The sequence below is a fragment of the Lathyrus oleraceus genome, chromosome 1 (assembly GCF_024323335.1).
Source record: "Lathyrus oleraceus cultivar Zhongwan6 chromosome 1, CAAS_Psat_ZW6_1.0, whole genome shotgun sequence".
NCBI classification, from domain to species: Eukaryota; Viridiplantae; Streptophyta; class Magnoliopsida; order Fabales; family Fabaceae; genus Lathyrus; species Lathyrus oleraceus.
In genome coordinates this window covers 170,780,855-170,796,853 of record NC_066579.1, presented here as the reverse complement: position 1 = coordinate 170,796,853, position 15,999 = coordinate 170,780,855, and the positions used below count along the sequence as shown (strand labels likewise).

Here is a 15,999-nt window from a genome sequence, read left to right as displayed (position 1 = left end):
TTTGTTTGGTAATTTCATGCTTTTCAAGTTGAGTGTAGTTTGATGAGTAGGTGTACATTAAAAAGGGGTGGAAAGGTATGATGCTTAGTAGGTATTTTTTTATTATAAAAAGTTTTGCTATTTTCACCCATATCAAAAAATATTGAAAAAAATATTAAAGATTTTATAAAATTATTACTATTGAAAAAAATAAATTTTAAACAAGTGAAAGAAGATATAATAATAAATATTCATGGTATATTTAAAAAAATATTAATAATTCATTAGTATAACCGAAACAAAATACGAAGGCCGATAAAAAAACTATCAAAATGATAATTAAAATAATAAATTAGATAGTCCCATCCGGACAAATTAGTCACTATTAGAAAAAAGATTTCCTTAAAAGTGATTCACCCTTCTAACCGTTTTAAATTAAGAATGAGTATAGTATATGTCCTCTTTGCCTTTGAGATTTAGAAATACAATTTGTTGGACCGCATTCTCAAACAAATCTTGATTTGTATTCATCATGTCATCAATGAAGGCCATATTTTCTTTAGTGAATTCCCTTTCCATGGTTGTCTTTTGATTGGTGACCATATTCACTTCCTTCTTCGCCTTAACCAACTCTTTCGTCAGGAAATTCTGACTTTTTTGGAGTGAAGAAATCTCTTTCTTTATGTTGTCCAAATCTTTTTGGATTGCGTTCAAGCCATCTTCGGCTATCTTCAATTTATCTTTAGAATATTGTGCTTCTTTGCTTATAGTGTCTCTCACTGATGTGCCTAACCTGATTCCTTATTTAAAATTTCAGCCTTAGACCACGAGTTTTCTTCTCCCGTAAAACTCTTCATTCGTTGTAAGCATGAAACTAGTTAAAGTTACTACTTTATCTAGATAAGAAAGATACTCAGCAAAAAAAAAATATGGTCATAAGACCCTATTCACTACTATAAATAATATATTTTATGACAACACTTTCATCTCACCCAATAAAAAACTGAGGTATAAGTCATAGACGCGCCATGTTTTTTTCCAAAAAATTACCAAATATTCTCTCGATTGTAGTAGATAACCGAGAGGGAAACTGATTCTAGGTACATACTTCGAATCCTAACAAGTGCAATTTCTGTTTTATTTCTTTAAAAGTTGCACTTTTATTTATTTATTTAATTATTAAATAATTTATTCCTTCGGTTAAACCCATAACTGAGGGGTATAATAGACATATTTAACTATAAAAGGATTCGTTCACTAAATTTTACCCTAAACCTAACTCATATACAACTTTTTCATACTCGTAAACATCATTCTTTGGGATGGATTGCAAGACAGAAAAATACTTTGGTCATGTGTTGTCATTTTTCTAACACCAACCTTGAACAAAACATTTTTCTGTTCTTGCAATCTATCTCACATAATATCATTGTTGTTGTTGTTTTCGCCTTTTGCTAATACTTCATGGTAAAAGAAAATAATGTTATATTTTGGAATAACTTCGCAATGTTGTCAATCAAAGAAAATATTCTATGATATACTTCTTTCTTCGGTTCACAACATTGAAAGTTTATTCCTAATCATACTGCAATTTGTTTTGAATATAGTCTTTTGTTTGATTATTGCAACACAAAAATAAATTCGTGAAGGGAAAATTGAAAAAGGACACAATACATATTTCTTTTAATTTTTTTCATTCACCATTTTTTTTTGCAATAAAAGTAATATATTATCTCAATTGGATTAGACTGGGGAAAAAGTCCTTATTTAAATTAAATTTTATTTTAAAAAGTAATAACTTTTTACCTCGGTTATTGTCTAAGTCGACGAGACATGTAAGTCACTTTTGTTGTCCATAAACAAATCTTTGTCGCCCATTCATTGGGGTTCAACGCTCAAGACACTGTTAACATATTAATCCACAAGAAACATTAGTGATGAGTGTGAAACCGTTAGATATGCATTGAGAATGCCAACGATATACTATATATCTGAATCACAAACATTGATAATGAAAATATTAGGAATGAAACAGTTGAAACTTAAAGGAGCATGCAAATAGTTTTTGTGATGGATTGCAAGAGTAAAAAATAGTATTGGTGCAAGGTTTGTGTTCTTTACATAACTAACTATTGTTAAGTTTATATCAGAAACTAATGAATGAGAAGTAATAGAGAACATATTGTAATATACGTATGTGCAACAAATTTCAACATTTGTTCATCACCAAGATTCACAAGGATAATGATGAAGACGTTTCAGGATTCTTCTTCAAAATTGTACTTGTAGACTTAAATAAAAATAATGTAAAATTATGAAAATTTATATTTCAATGAAGAATGTGAAACAAAATATATATATATATATATATATATATATATATATATATATATATATATATATATATATATATATATATATATATATATATATAACCGGTAGGGAAAGTGAATTGTTTTCAATGAAATATCAAATTATTGGTGTTGAGATTCGAATCCATGAGCAGTACAATTTATCCCCCGATGCATCCAAAATCGAGGGGAAAAGTGACAACTTTTTATGACACCTTTTGTTACTTCACCTATGAAACAGAGGTAAAATCCAATTTTCAACTGAGGCAAGATATGTTTTTCGTAGTTGTGATCTTAGCTAATGACTTATGGTTTGCATCAAGGATCAACCTCAATAGTTATTTTGAAGAAGTAGTAAGGGGACTAGTCAAAACTAGCAAGAACTTCCCATCCCAATAGCCTTCAACAACTGAATTCTTCCTCTTTTTTGAAGCAGAAGCGATATAAAAGGTTTTCAGGGAGGAAAGAAACTATCATAATAGCAACCTCTGTCGAAAAGCTCCCCGCATCTCCAACAACTAGGATATCTATATCTGATTTCGCCTAAGCGGCCTTAGCCAGGGCTTGAGCCTAACATTTTTTGAAGGCATTTAGTTTACCATTAAGTTCTATGTTATCTATAAGAATCCCTCAACAGATCCTTCAATGTTTGGATAGTCCTATTCGTATGACTGTCCGTCTGCAGATGACAAGTTGAACTAAACTTCAGCTTAGTACCCAAAGCTTAATGCAAACTCTTCCAAAACCTCGACGTAAATCTCAAATCTATATTCGACACAATGCTTGATGGAATACCATGCAAGCTAACAACCTTCTCAATATACAACTCAGCCCACTTCTGCAAAGAATAACATATCTTAATCAGAATGAAATAAGCCAATTTAGTCAGTCTATCCAGGATCACCTAAATGGAATCATATCCATTCGTCGTCTTTGGAAAACTTGTCACAAAATCCATGGAAATAATATCCCACTCCCACTCAAGAATACTCAAAGGTTGCAAATAACCCATCGACTTCTGATGTTCAATCTTCGAATTCTTACAAGTCAAACAAGCATAAACAAACCCAACTACTTCCTTCTTTATTCCTGGCCACTAAAACATCATCTTCAAGTTTTGATACATCTTAGCGGCACCAGGATGAATACTCAAACCACTTATATAATCTTCCTTAAGAATACTCTTCTTAAACTCAGGTACATTTGGTACACAAACCTTGTCTCTGAACCTCATCACACCATTCTCGTCAATTCTAAAATCACCTCATTTTCCTTAATTGATTAGTATTAGTCGGTCAACCAATCCCACATCGACCTTCTAACCTTCTCTGGTCTCTTCAAGAATACCACTGGTCAACTTCAACATACCTAACTTCACACTATTAGGAGTTTCTTCACATAGATGCTTCAACTCTTTCTAATCAAATAGATACTTCAAACTCTTGTGACCACTAAACACTTCAAATATGAAGCCAAACAGATAATGTCTCAAAATCTTCAACAGGAATACCACTACTTTCATCTCTAGATCATGCGTAGGATAATTCCTTTCATGAACTCTCAATTGTCTAGAAGCGTAAGCCAAAACTTGACTATTATGCATTAACACACCACCTAGACCCATCTTTGAAGCATCACAATACACCACAAAGGACTCACTTGGATTCAGAAAAATCAAAATTGGAGTAGACGTCAACTTCCTCTTGAGCTCTTGAAAACTCTCTTTAAAATGCACATCCCAAACATAGGCTTGACCTTTTCGAGTAACTTGAGTCAAAGGTAATGCTAGATTCGAAAAGCCTTAAATAAACTTCATGTAGTAACCAACCAACCAAGGAAAACTTTTGATTTATGTAATAGACTTCAGAGTCTCCCATTGCAACACAACATCTATCTTCGAAGGATCAACGACAATACCATCACTTAAAATCATGTGGCCAAGGAAGCTCACCTCCCACAACCCGAACTCACGCTTGGACAACTTCGCATATAACTTCTTCTCTTTCAAAGTCTACAACACAACCCTCAGATGCTCAACACGCCCTTTGTCAGATTTCGAACATATCAAGATGTCGTCGATGAACACAACCACACACCGATTTTAAGTACAAATGGAATATTTAATTCATGTACTCCATGAAAACTCCAGGAGAATTAGACACTCCAAACGACATCATTGAATATTCGTAATGACCATACCTCGATCTGAACATAGTCTTTGGAATGTCTTCCAACTTCACATGAATCTGATGATAACCCGAACGCAAATTAATCTTGCTAAACACACAAGCACCAACCAAATGATCCATCAAATCATCAATCCTTGGAAGTGGATACTTATTCTTGATAATAACCTTATTTATCTATTGATAATCAACACACAACCTTATACTATTATCTTTCTTCTTCACTAGCAACACCGATGCTCCCCACGATAAAACACTCGACTAAACAAACTTCTTCTCAAGCAACTCTTCCAATTGCTTCTTCAACTCACTTAACTCGAAAGCATACATTCTATAAAGAGCCATTGACACCGAACTAGCACCAGGTACTAAGTCTATAACGAACTCAAATTTGCGCTCAAGCGGCAAATCATTGATATCATTTAGAAACACTTATGGAAATTCACACACCACTGGTAATTCACCAATCGTAACTTTGCTTTCAGCCTTCATAGAAGCTAATATTAGAAACACTTTAGTATCATCCTTAATGAACTCATCTACTTGCTTAGTAGACACAAATAACTCATCACTTGCATCAAACTTTTCAAATGTCAAAATAGATGATATGAACATGGTTAAACTCCAACCAGTTCATTCCATGGATAACATCAAGATTTCTCAAAGGTAGACAGACTTAGGTCATCCCAAAACTCTTACCATAAATATCCAATGGACAATTCAAACAAACCCACCAAGTGGTTACCAAACCTAAAGTTGGGGTATCGACAATCATACTCCCAACCATAAAAGACAAATTTAAACCACACCTTTCAACATAATCAAGCAAAATAAACGGATGCGTTCTACCCATGTCAATAATAGCAATCTGCGGAGTACTATTGATAAAATACATACTTCGAATCAACCTGTCTGAGCTATTAGTCTCTGACCCTGATAAAGCAAATACTTTTCCCCTAGACTGAAATTTCTTTGACTTCTGATAGTTAGTACTGATGTTGTAACACCCCAAATAAAGTAAAAGAATTATTTAATTAAGTTGATAATATTATTTTATTAATTTAATTAAATAAAATGGAATTATTGGATTATTATTATTATTATTAATTGGAATAATAATTATTGGAAAATATATAAGTTGGGATAAGAGAAAGATTCTCATTTTGGAACAGAAGAGTTTCACGTGAAGTTGGAAAGAGCTGTAGAGCGAAGGTCGAAGAACGGAAAAGCTGAAGCTTGGAGAGTGCTCAGAACTTCCTTCAATCCAAAGAGGTAAGGGGTCTGAACCTTATTAAACGATAATATGCGAGCAATTCCATGATATATGTTAGATTGTTGATAAATTTGGGGATTTTAGGGAGATTGGGAAAATTGGGGTTTTTGGATGGAATCTGTCCGATCTGTGAGTTTTGTAGAGTTATACGCCTTATAATCAAAGTATGTTGTGTATATATGACTGTTGAATGTCGAGATTTGGTTGTTTGCCGGGGAGTGTGAATCGTAGCGAGTGGAGGAGCAAAGCTGCGCTGGTTTTCGTAGCAGAGGAGTTCTGTTCGCGCGCGTTCGCGGCGCGAAGCTCAGTTCGCGGCGCGAACTGAGCAGAATCCAGAGGGGTTCTGTAACGCGTTATTCGCGACGCGATCCTTCGTTCGCGGCGCGTCCTGAAGTAATTGAGAAGTTCGCGGCGCGAACCTATGTTGGCGGCGCGAACTGGGAAATACAGAAGCTGATGTTGGTGAGTTCTGAGTACGTTGAGTTGCGAGACTCTTAGTAAGTCGCTGTAATTGTATTATAAACAATTAATAGTGATTATATGATTGCGTATGAAGTGTTGATGATGATGAGATGTTGAATTTACATGTTTAATTATAAATGTGTTATGTAATGATGTGAAATCGATGAAATATTGTTGTTGTTTTGTTGAGTTGTATGTCATGCTATTAATGATGATGATAACATGACTATATGATGTTGTTGTTGCTATGTTGATTTTGATGCATGTTTGAGGTGCATGCATTCATAAAAGGCCGATGCCTAGTGATGAACGGACTGAGTTCCAATGATGTTGTTGACTCCGGGCTTGTTGAGAGGCTTGGTTCCTTACGGGGAACTCAGATTCTATGGTGACGAATCTGGGAGTGGTGATCCTGTAGTGGTCACAAAATGGGTATACCGAGTCGTGTTGAGTCATACATGGGTGTGTGCATTGCATTTGATGTGTTGTTTTGTTGATGTTCATGAGTTTGTTGATTATAATGATGATTTTGATGAGCTGTGTTGACATGTGTGCAATATATTTATATTATATTCTGTCGTTATATTATTATTTAATAATGTAATTCTCACCCCTTCTGCATGTGTTTATGTTCATCTATGATGAGCAATGTGCAGATAAAGAGGAGTAGCTTTGTTGAGGTCTGAAGAATAAGTGTAGAGTTATTCTACAGAGTCGAGTCAAATGCTCTGGTCATGTGACACCGGGGTTATGGGATTCGATAGATAATTAGTTATTTTTTACGTTGTTTATGATGACTAGTATGTTGAGATAATGTTGAAACATTACTATGAATTATTATATGATGAAAAATTATATTTGTGTTGTTGTCCGCTGCGAAGTTTTATTAAAATCAATAATATGTTTTATAATGAGATGTGATAAATGTTGAATTGAAAGAAATGTAAACTCTTCTACATGTCGTACTCTGATAAATTATTTAATTATGTCGTTTGGGTAGAAGGGTGTTACATTAGTGGTATCAGAGCATGGTCAGTCCAGTCGAGTCTTAACGTGAGGTTTTCCCTGTTGGTCGATTAGTGTAAATGACACTGTCGATATTTAACGGTTGTGGTTGTGTTGTGTAGAGTATGGCTGGAGAAAATGACCGTGCGATTGCTGAGGCTTTGGCTGCTATGGCGCAGGCTATGCAGGCGCAGCAGAATCCGCCGGTCGACGAGTTTAGGAATTTGGGAAGGTTTCTGAAGAATAACCCCCCTACATTCAAAGGGCGCTATGATCCAGATGGTGCTCAGATTTGGCTGAAGGAAATTGAGAAGATTTTCCGGGTGATGACGTGTACTGAAGCACAGAAGGTGCAGTTTGGTACGCATATGTTATCCGAAGAGGCTGAAAATTGGTGGGATAACACTCGCCAGAGAATTGCAGTACCAGGTGCTGAGATAACTTGGGAAAGGTTCAAGACGGCCTTTCTGGAGAAATATTTTCCTGCTGATGTGCGATGTAAGAAGGAGATGGAATTTCTAGAACTGAGGCAGGGTAACATGTCTGTTGCTGATTACGCTTCGAAGTTTGAGGAGCTGGTGCAGTATTGTCCTCATTATAATGACGCTGGTGCTGAGGGATCCAAGTGTGTCAAGTTTGAGAACGGGTTGTGTCCCGAGATCAAACAAGGCATTGGTTACCAGGAGATTCGTAGGTTTCCTACACTGGTTAATAAGTGCAGGATATTTGACGAAGATAGCAAGGCTAGGACTGCTCACTACAAGAGTCTTAGTGAGAAGAAGAATAAGGATCGTGGTAGTCCTTATGCATCTCCGAATGGTAAAGGTAAGCAGAAAGTGGTAGATGCGAAGAAGCCAAGTGGGGGAGGATCTCCCATAGCTGGTAAATGTTTCAAGTGTGGTGAGCCAGGCCACCGTGCTGATAGCTGTACCAAGAAAGTGCTGAGATGTTTCCGATGCGGTCAGGCTGGTCATAGAGTTACTGAATGTAAGGATGCTGGTCCGACATGTTTTAATTGTGGCGAGAAAGGTCATATCAGTTCGCAGTGCTCGAAACCGAAGAAGGCGGCTACTGCAGCTCATACTACTGGTAGGGTGTTTGCTCTGAGTGGGGCTGAAGCTCCTAAAGAGGATAATCTGATTAAAGGTACTTGCTTGATTAATAATGTTGAATTGCTTGCTATTGTTGACACTGGTGCTACCCATTCGTTTATTTCGTATGAGTGTGCGACTAGGATTGGTGTGATTATGTCGTCCCTAGACGGAAGCATGGTGATAGATACTCCTGCTAATGGTTCGGTGAGAACTTCTGTTGTCTGTCGAGGTTGTCATTTGACGATCTTTGAGAGAGAGTTCGTGGTTGATTTGGTGTGCTTGCCCTTGCACCAAATTGATATTATTCTGGGAATGAATTGGCTAGAATTCTATGGCGTGTTTATCAACTGCTATAGGAAGACGGTGCGGTTTTCTGAAGTTGGTGAGAATGATGAGGCAAGATTTCTATCTGCTAGGCAGGTGGGGGAATTTGTGAAAGATGAAGCTCAGATATTCGCTTTATTTGCGTCTCTGCAAGCGGATAGGAAAGTGGTGAGTGTAGATTTGCCTGTTGTCTGTGAATTTCAGGATGTGTTTCCGGAGGATGTAAGTGAATTACCTCCAGAACGTGAAGTCGAATTTGCCATTGACTTAGTACCAGGTACGAGTCCAGTGTCGATGTCTCCTTATAGAATGTCGGCAACTGAATTAGTTGAATTGAAGAAGCAACTTGAGGAATTGCTTGAGAAGAAGTTTGTGCGTCCAAGTGTTTCTCCTTGGGGTGCACCAGTATTGTTAGTGAAGAAGAAAGAAGGTACGATGAGGTTGTGTGTCGATTATCGGCAGTTGAATAAGGTGACTATCAAGAATCGGTATCCATTGCCGAGGATTGATGATTTGATGGACCAGTTGGTTGGAGCTCATGTCTTCAGTAAGATTGATTTGCGGTCGGGTTATCATCAGATCCGAGTGAAGTCAGGGGATATTGCGAAGACTGCTTTCCGTACGAGGTATGGTCATTATGAATACACTGTGATGCCGTTCGGTGTGTCTAATGCTCCAGGTGTGTTTATGGAATATATGAATCGTATATTTCATCCGTACCTTGATAATTTTGTTGTGGTGTTCATAGATGATATATTGATATATTCTAAGACGGAAGAAGAGCATGCAGGACATCTGAGAATTGTTTTGCAGGTGTTAAGAGAAAAGAAATTATACGCAAAGTTATCTAAATGTGAGTTCTGGTTGAAAGAAGTGAGTTTCCTTGGCCATGTGATTTCGAGTGGTGGGATTTCTGTTGATCCTGCTAAAGTTGGTGCTGTATTACAGTGGAAGACTCCGAAGTCTGCTACTGAGATACGCAGTTTTCTGGGGTTAGCTGGTTATTATCGCAGATTCATTGAGGGCTTCTCTAAGTTGGCATTGCCGTTGACGCAGTTGACTAAGAAGGGTCAAGTGTATGTGTGGGATGCAGCTTGTGAAGCGAGTTTTGTTGAGTTGAAGAAGCGGTTGACCAGTGCTCCAGTGTTGATCTTGCCTAATCCTGGTGAGTCCTTCGTTGTTTATTGTGATGCTTCTTTGATGGGTCTTGGTGGTGTTTTGATGCAGAACGGTAAAGTTGTAGCTTATGCTTCTAGACAGTTGAGAGTTCATGAGAGGAATTATCCTACGCATGATCTAGAACTTGCAGCTGTTGTATTTGTGTTGAAAATGTGGAGGCATTATCTGTATGGTTCCAGATTCGAAGTGTTCAGTGATCACAAGAGTCTGAAGTATCTGTTTGATCAGAAAGAGTTAAATATGAGGCAGAGAAGATGGTTAGAATTACTGAAGGATTTTGACTTTGAATTGAATTATCATCCCGGTAAGGCTAATGTAGTTGCAGATGCGCTAAGTAGGAAGTCTCTACATATGTCTATGATGATGGTTCGGGAGCTTGAGTTAATTGAACAGTTCCGTGATATGAGTTTGGGTTGTGAAGTTTCCGCCAATAGTGTAAAGTTGGGCATGCTGAAGTTGACTAGTGGAATTATGGAAGATATTCGGAATGGCCAGCAAGTTGATGTCGCTCTAGTTGATCATATTACTATGGTTAACCAGGGTAATGGTGGTAATTTTGAGATTGATGGGAATGGCATCCTGCGATTTAAAGGTAGAGTTTGTGTTCCTGAGGTGTCTGAATTGAAAAAGAGTATTCTTGAAGAGGGCCATAGGAGTGGATTGAGTATCCATCCAGGTGCAACTAAAATGTATCAAGATTTGAAGAAGTTGTTTTGGTGGGCTGGTATGAAAAGAGATGTTGCTAAGTTTGTGTATGCCTGTTTGACTTGTCAGAAGTCAAAGATTGAACATCAGAAACCGGCAGGTGTGATGCAACCTTTGAAGATTCCTGAATGGAAGTGGGATAGCATTTCCATGGATTTTGTGACGGGATTGCCGAGGACAGTGAAAGGTAATGATTCTATTTGGGTGATTGTGGATCGATTGACTAAGTCGGCGCATTTCTTGCCAATGAAGATTAATCACTCTTTAGAGAAGTTAGCAGAGTTGTATATTGAGGAGATAGTGAGGCTGCATGGTATTCCATCAAGTATTGTGTCTGATAGAGATCCCAGATTTACTTCTAGATTTTGGGAAAGTTTGCAGAAAGCGTTGGGGACTAAGTTGAGGTTGAGTTCAGCTTATCATCCTCAGACTGATGGTCAAACTGAAAGAACTATCCAATCCTTGGAGGATTTGTTGAGAGCTTGTGTGTTGGAGCAGAGTGGTTCTTGGGATAGTTATTTGCCGTTGGTGGAGTTTACTTATAATAATAGTTTTCATGCTAGTATCGGTATGGCTCCATATGAAGCATTGTATGGTCGGAGGTGTAGAACTCCATTATGTTGGTATGAATCAGGTGAGAGTGTTGTACTCGGACCTGAGATTGTGCAGCAGACGACTGAAAAGGTTAAGATGATTCAGGAGAAGATGAAGATTTCTCAGAGTCGTCAGAAGAGTTATCATGATAAGAGGAGAAAGGCACTTGAGTTCCAAGAGGGAGATCACGTGTTCTTGAGAGTTACTCCGACGACAGGTGTGGGTAGGGCTTTAAAGTCTAAAAAGCTTACTCCGAGGTTTGTGGGTCCGTATCAGATTTTGAAGAGGGTTGGGGAAGTGGCGTATCGGATAGCTTTACCGCCGTCGCTTTCTAATCTGCATGATGTGTTTCATGTATCTCAGTTGAGAGAATATATTGCGGATCCTTCGCATGTTGTTCAGTTGGATGATATCCAGGTGAGGGATAATTTGACCGTTGATGTGTTGCCAATTCGGATAGATGACCGAGAAGAGAAGACCCTGAGAGGTAAGAAGATTGCTCTAGTGAAAGTTGTTTGGGGAGGTCCAGCTAGTGAGAGCTTGACTTGGGAGCGTGAAGATCAGATGAAGGAGTCGTATCCGGCTCTATTTGCTTGAGGTATGTTTTCGAGGACGAAAACTTCTAAAGTGGGGGAGAGTTGTAACACCCCAAATAAAGTAAAAGAATTATTTAATTAAGTTGATAATATTATTTTATTAATTTAATTAAATAAAATGGAATTGTTGGATTATTATTATTATTATTAATTGGAATAATAATTATTGGAAAATATATAAGTTGGGATAAGAGAAAGATTCTCATTTTGGAACAGAAGAGTTTCACGTGAAGTTGGAAAGAGCTGTAGAGCGAAGGTCGAAGAACGGAAAAGCTGAAGCTTGGAGAGTGCTCAGAACTTCCTTCAATCCAAAGAGGTAAGGGGTCTGAACCTTATTAAACGATAATATGCGAGCAATTCCATGATATATGTTAGATTGTTGATAAATTTGGGGATTTTAGGGAGATTGGGAAAATTGGGGTTTTTGGATGGAATCTGTCCGATCTGTGAGTTTTGTAGAGTTATACGCCTTATAATCAAAGTATGTTGTGTATATATGACTGTTGAATGTCGAGATTTGGTTGTTTGCCGGGGAGTGTGAATCGTAGCGAGTGGAGGAGCAAAGCTGCGCTGGTTTTCGTAGCAGAGGAGTTCTGTTCGCGCGCGTTCGCGGCGCGAAGCTCAGTTCGCGGCGCGAACTGAGCAGAATCCAGAGGGGTTCTGTAACGCGTTATTCGCGACGCGATCCTTCGTTCGCGGCGCGTCCTGAAGTAATTGAGAAGTTCGCGGCGCGAACCTATGTTGGCGGCGCGAACTGGGAAATACAGAAGCTGATGTTGGTGAGTTCTGAGTACGTTGAGTTGCGAGACTCTTAGTAAGTCGCTGTAATTGTATTATAAACAATTAATAGTGATTATATGATTGCGTATGAAGTGTTGATGATGATGAGATGTTGAATTTACATGTTTAATTATAAATGTGTTATGTAATGATGTGAAATCGATGAAATATTGTTGTTGTTTTGTTGAGTTGTATGTCATGCTATTAATGATGATGATAACATGACTATATGATGTTGTTGTTGCTATGTTGATTTTGATGCATGTTTGAGGTGCATGCATTCATAAAAGGCCGATGCCTAGTGATGAACGGACTGAGTTCCAATGATGTTGTTGACTCCGGGCTTGTTGAGAGGCTTGGTTCCTTACGGGGAACTCAGATTCTATGGTGACGAATCTGGGAGTGGTGATCCTGTAGTGGTCACAAAATGGGTATACCGAGTCGTGTTGAGTCATACATGGGTGTGTGCATTGCATTTGATGTGTTGTTTTGTTGATGTTCATGAGTTTGTTGATTATAATGATGATTTTGATGAGCTGTGTTGACATGTGTGCAATATATTTATATTATATTCTGTCGTTATATTATTATTTAATAATGTAATTCTCACCCCTTCTGCATGTGTTTATGTTCATCTATGATGAGCAATGTGCAGATAAAGAGGAGTAGCTTTGTTGAGGTCTGAAGAATAAGTGTAGAGTTATTCTACAGAGTCGAGTCAAATGCTCTGGTCATGTGACACCGGGGTTATGGGATTCGATAGATAATTAGTTATTTTTTACGTTGTTTATGATGACTAGTATGTTGAGATAATGTTGAAACATTACTATGAATTATTATATGATGAAAAATTATATTTGTGTTGTTGTCCGCTGCGAAGTTTTATTAAAATCAATAATATGTTTTATAATGAGATGTGATAAATGTTGAATTGAAAGAAATGTAAACTCTTCTACATGTCGTACTCTGATAAATTATTTAATTATGTCGTTTGGGTAGAAGGGTGTTACAGATGTGACCTTGCTCGCCACAATTATAACAAGTTAGCCAAACACTCTTTCAATCTACAACACGGTAACTTGTCTTCCCATATTTGAAGCACCTCATAATGTTATTCATGTACTCATTAGCACAGCGGCCTAACTCGCCACACTTGAAGCACTTGACAGAAGCACGAGTCTCTTCATAACTTGGATTTTTTTGCTTACCTCTATCAGCTAGAGCACTATACGATTTCCCATAATACTGATTCTTCCCCCTCCTCTCACTCATGCTCTTATAATGAGTAGAACGAGCCTTGTTATCCTCATCATAAATCCTACACTTGTTCACCAACATAGGTAATCAGTGAATCTTCTGGTACCCAATACCCTGTTTGATCTCAGGACGCAATCCGCTCTCAAACTTAATGCACTTCGACCCCTTCACAACCAGACCATTGTAGTGTGGATAAAACTTCACAAGCTTTTCAAACTTAGCAGCATATTCAACAACAATCATATTCCCCTGCTTGAGTTCGAGGAACTCGATCTCCTTCTTGCTTCGCACATCCTCAAGAAAGTACTTCTCCAGGAAATGAACTCGGAATACAACCCAAGCAATCTCAATAACAACTGCTTCTAGTCTCTGGCGCTCATTATCCCACCAGTCTTCGACACTTCAGACAACATGTGAGTATCGAACTGCACCTTCTGAACTTCAGTGTAAGCCATCACTCGAAAGATCTTCTCAATCTCTCTGAGCCATACCTACGCACCCTCTGGATCATATATTCCCTTGAAAGATGACGACTTGTTCCTTTGAAACTTGTCCAACCCACATAACTCATCATCAACATCTTGATGATTCTGTTGCCCCTGCAGCGCCTGAACCACTGGCTCAAAAGCATTAACAATAACGCGATCATTTCTTCCAGCCATTACTTTGCACACCATCAAACACACATTAGAAGAAACAACACATCAACAATGTACACACACACATACACATGTTATATCAAGGGATAATTAACATGTCAAAAACCTGGTCAGATGGACCGACATGCTCTGATACCACCATGTAACACCCTAAACCCCAACACGCGAAATAATACAAAAATACAACAAATACACACCTAGGGTGTCACTTAAAACACAACATAAACCTGCTCCGTAATGCGGGTTACATAAACATGCAATAACTCAACAACCAAATTTGTATCCTAACATCAACACGATTATGGAAATTTCCTTTAACATAAGCAACATCAAAATAATAACAACTAACAAAACAACACATTTTCCCGCCCAATGTTATAGATCAGAGAAACAAAATCTAAAACGGCGCATAAAGACGGAAAAGAAAGAAGAACAACCTCAACGCCCTCCTTTATCTTCTAAGTAGCTACTCATTTACCTGATCGTCTGTACCCCAAGATGGAGCACAAAATCACACAAACAACAAAGGGGTGTGAATACACTCATAATATAAAATGGTGTAAAAGTATGCAATGGTAGCCTAAACAAACATCAACAATTATTCAACATAATTCAATCGCATACAAACACCAAAGTATTCTCAATCACCAACATCAACATGTTCATACAATATAAGTGCAAATATTGAATGCAAATACACTAAAAACCATGACTCAACAATGCGTAGTACCATTATGGACAACACAAACCCATCTGGCTCCTGAATCTCCACCATAGGATCAGAGCACACCAAACGTTACTATCACCATAGGTAACACTTCACCAATTCTCATATGGAGCCGACTACTCGCTCCTGAATCCACACTATCGGACCAGAGCACACCAAAATTCGTTACCATCGACATAGGTAACGCTTCACTAATTCCTCATTAGAGTTAGCTACTCGCTCTTGAATCCATACCGCCAGACCAGAGTACACCAAAACTGGACCGAAGCCCGTACATCATGATGCATGATTCACCATGACATGCAATATCACCAAAAATGATCACCATACAAATATCACAAAGTAATCACCATAATAAACAACATTATTCTCCACACAGAATAAGCGGGTTAAAACCATAACAACATCATTCACCTCAAAACAATGGCCAAACAATGGCCTAGTCACATCAATACAACAAAAATCGGAATGATAAGTCAATTCCACACCTCTAAGCGAATGACACTCATTCTAGCAGCATGATGGGTTACCCATCACCAAGGTGACGCTTGTCACCTTTAACTTCATCACACACGTTACCCCTATGACGACCGTCCCAACCAAGTAAGCATAAGGACCATGTCGGTCTAGCCGTTAGGGAGCTGACGCCCGTCAACACCTCCAAAGCGATTACGGCCAAGACGTCATTAGGGTTACGCCCGTCACCTTGAACTAGAAGCAGGATCAACATTTTCTGCATTGAAGTTCAAATTAGAACTCTAATTTTTATTCCCCATACCCCAAATCGAACAGCAACAACATGAAATATATTATCTAACAACAAAGCAT

The 15,999-nt window shown here is 38.1% G+C and overlaps 1 protein-coding gene across 1 annotated transcript; it reads right to left on the bottom strand.

Moving 5' to 3' along the window:
* Positions 1 to 4,777: 4,777 nt before the first annotated feature.
* Positions 4,778 to 14,447, bottom strand: LOC127097682 (uncharacterized). The gene is made up of 6 exons (XM_051036181.1): positions 14,285 to 14,447; positions 13,892 to 14,177; positions 13,631 to 13,846; positions 5,262 to 5,508; positions 4,981 to 5,098; positions 4,778 to 4,890 (listed from the first exon to the last, which is right to left on the bottom strand). Exons 1-6 carry the CDS (start codon positions 14,445 to 14,447, stop codon positions 4,778 to 4,780), a joined length of 1,143 nt encoding a protein of 380 aa, XP_050892138.1.
* Between the last annotated feature and the right edge of the window lie 1,552 nt (positions 14,448 to 15,999).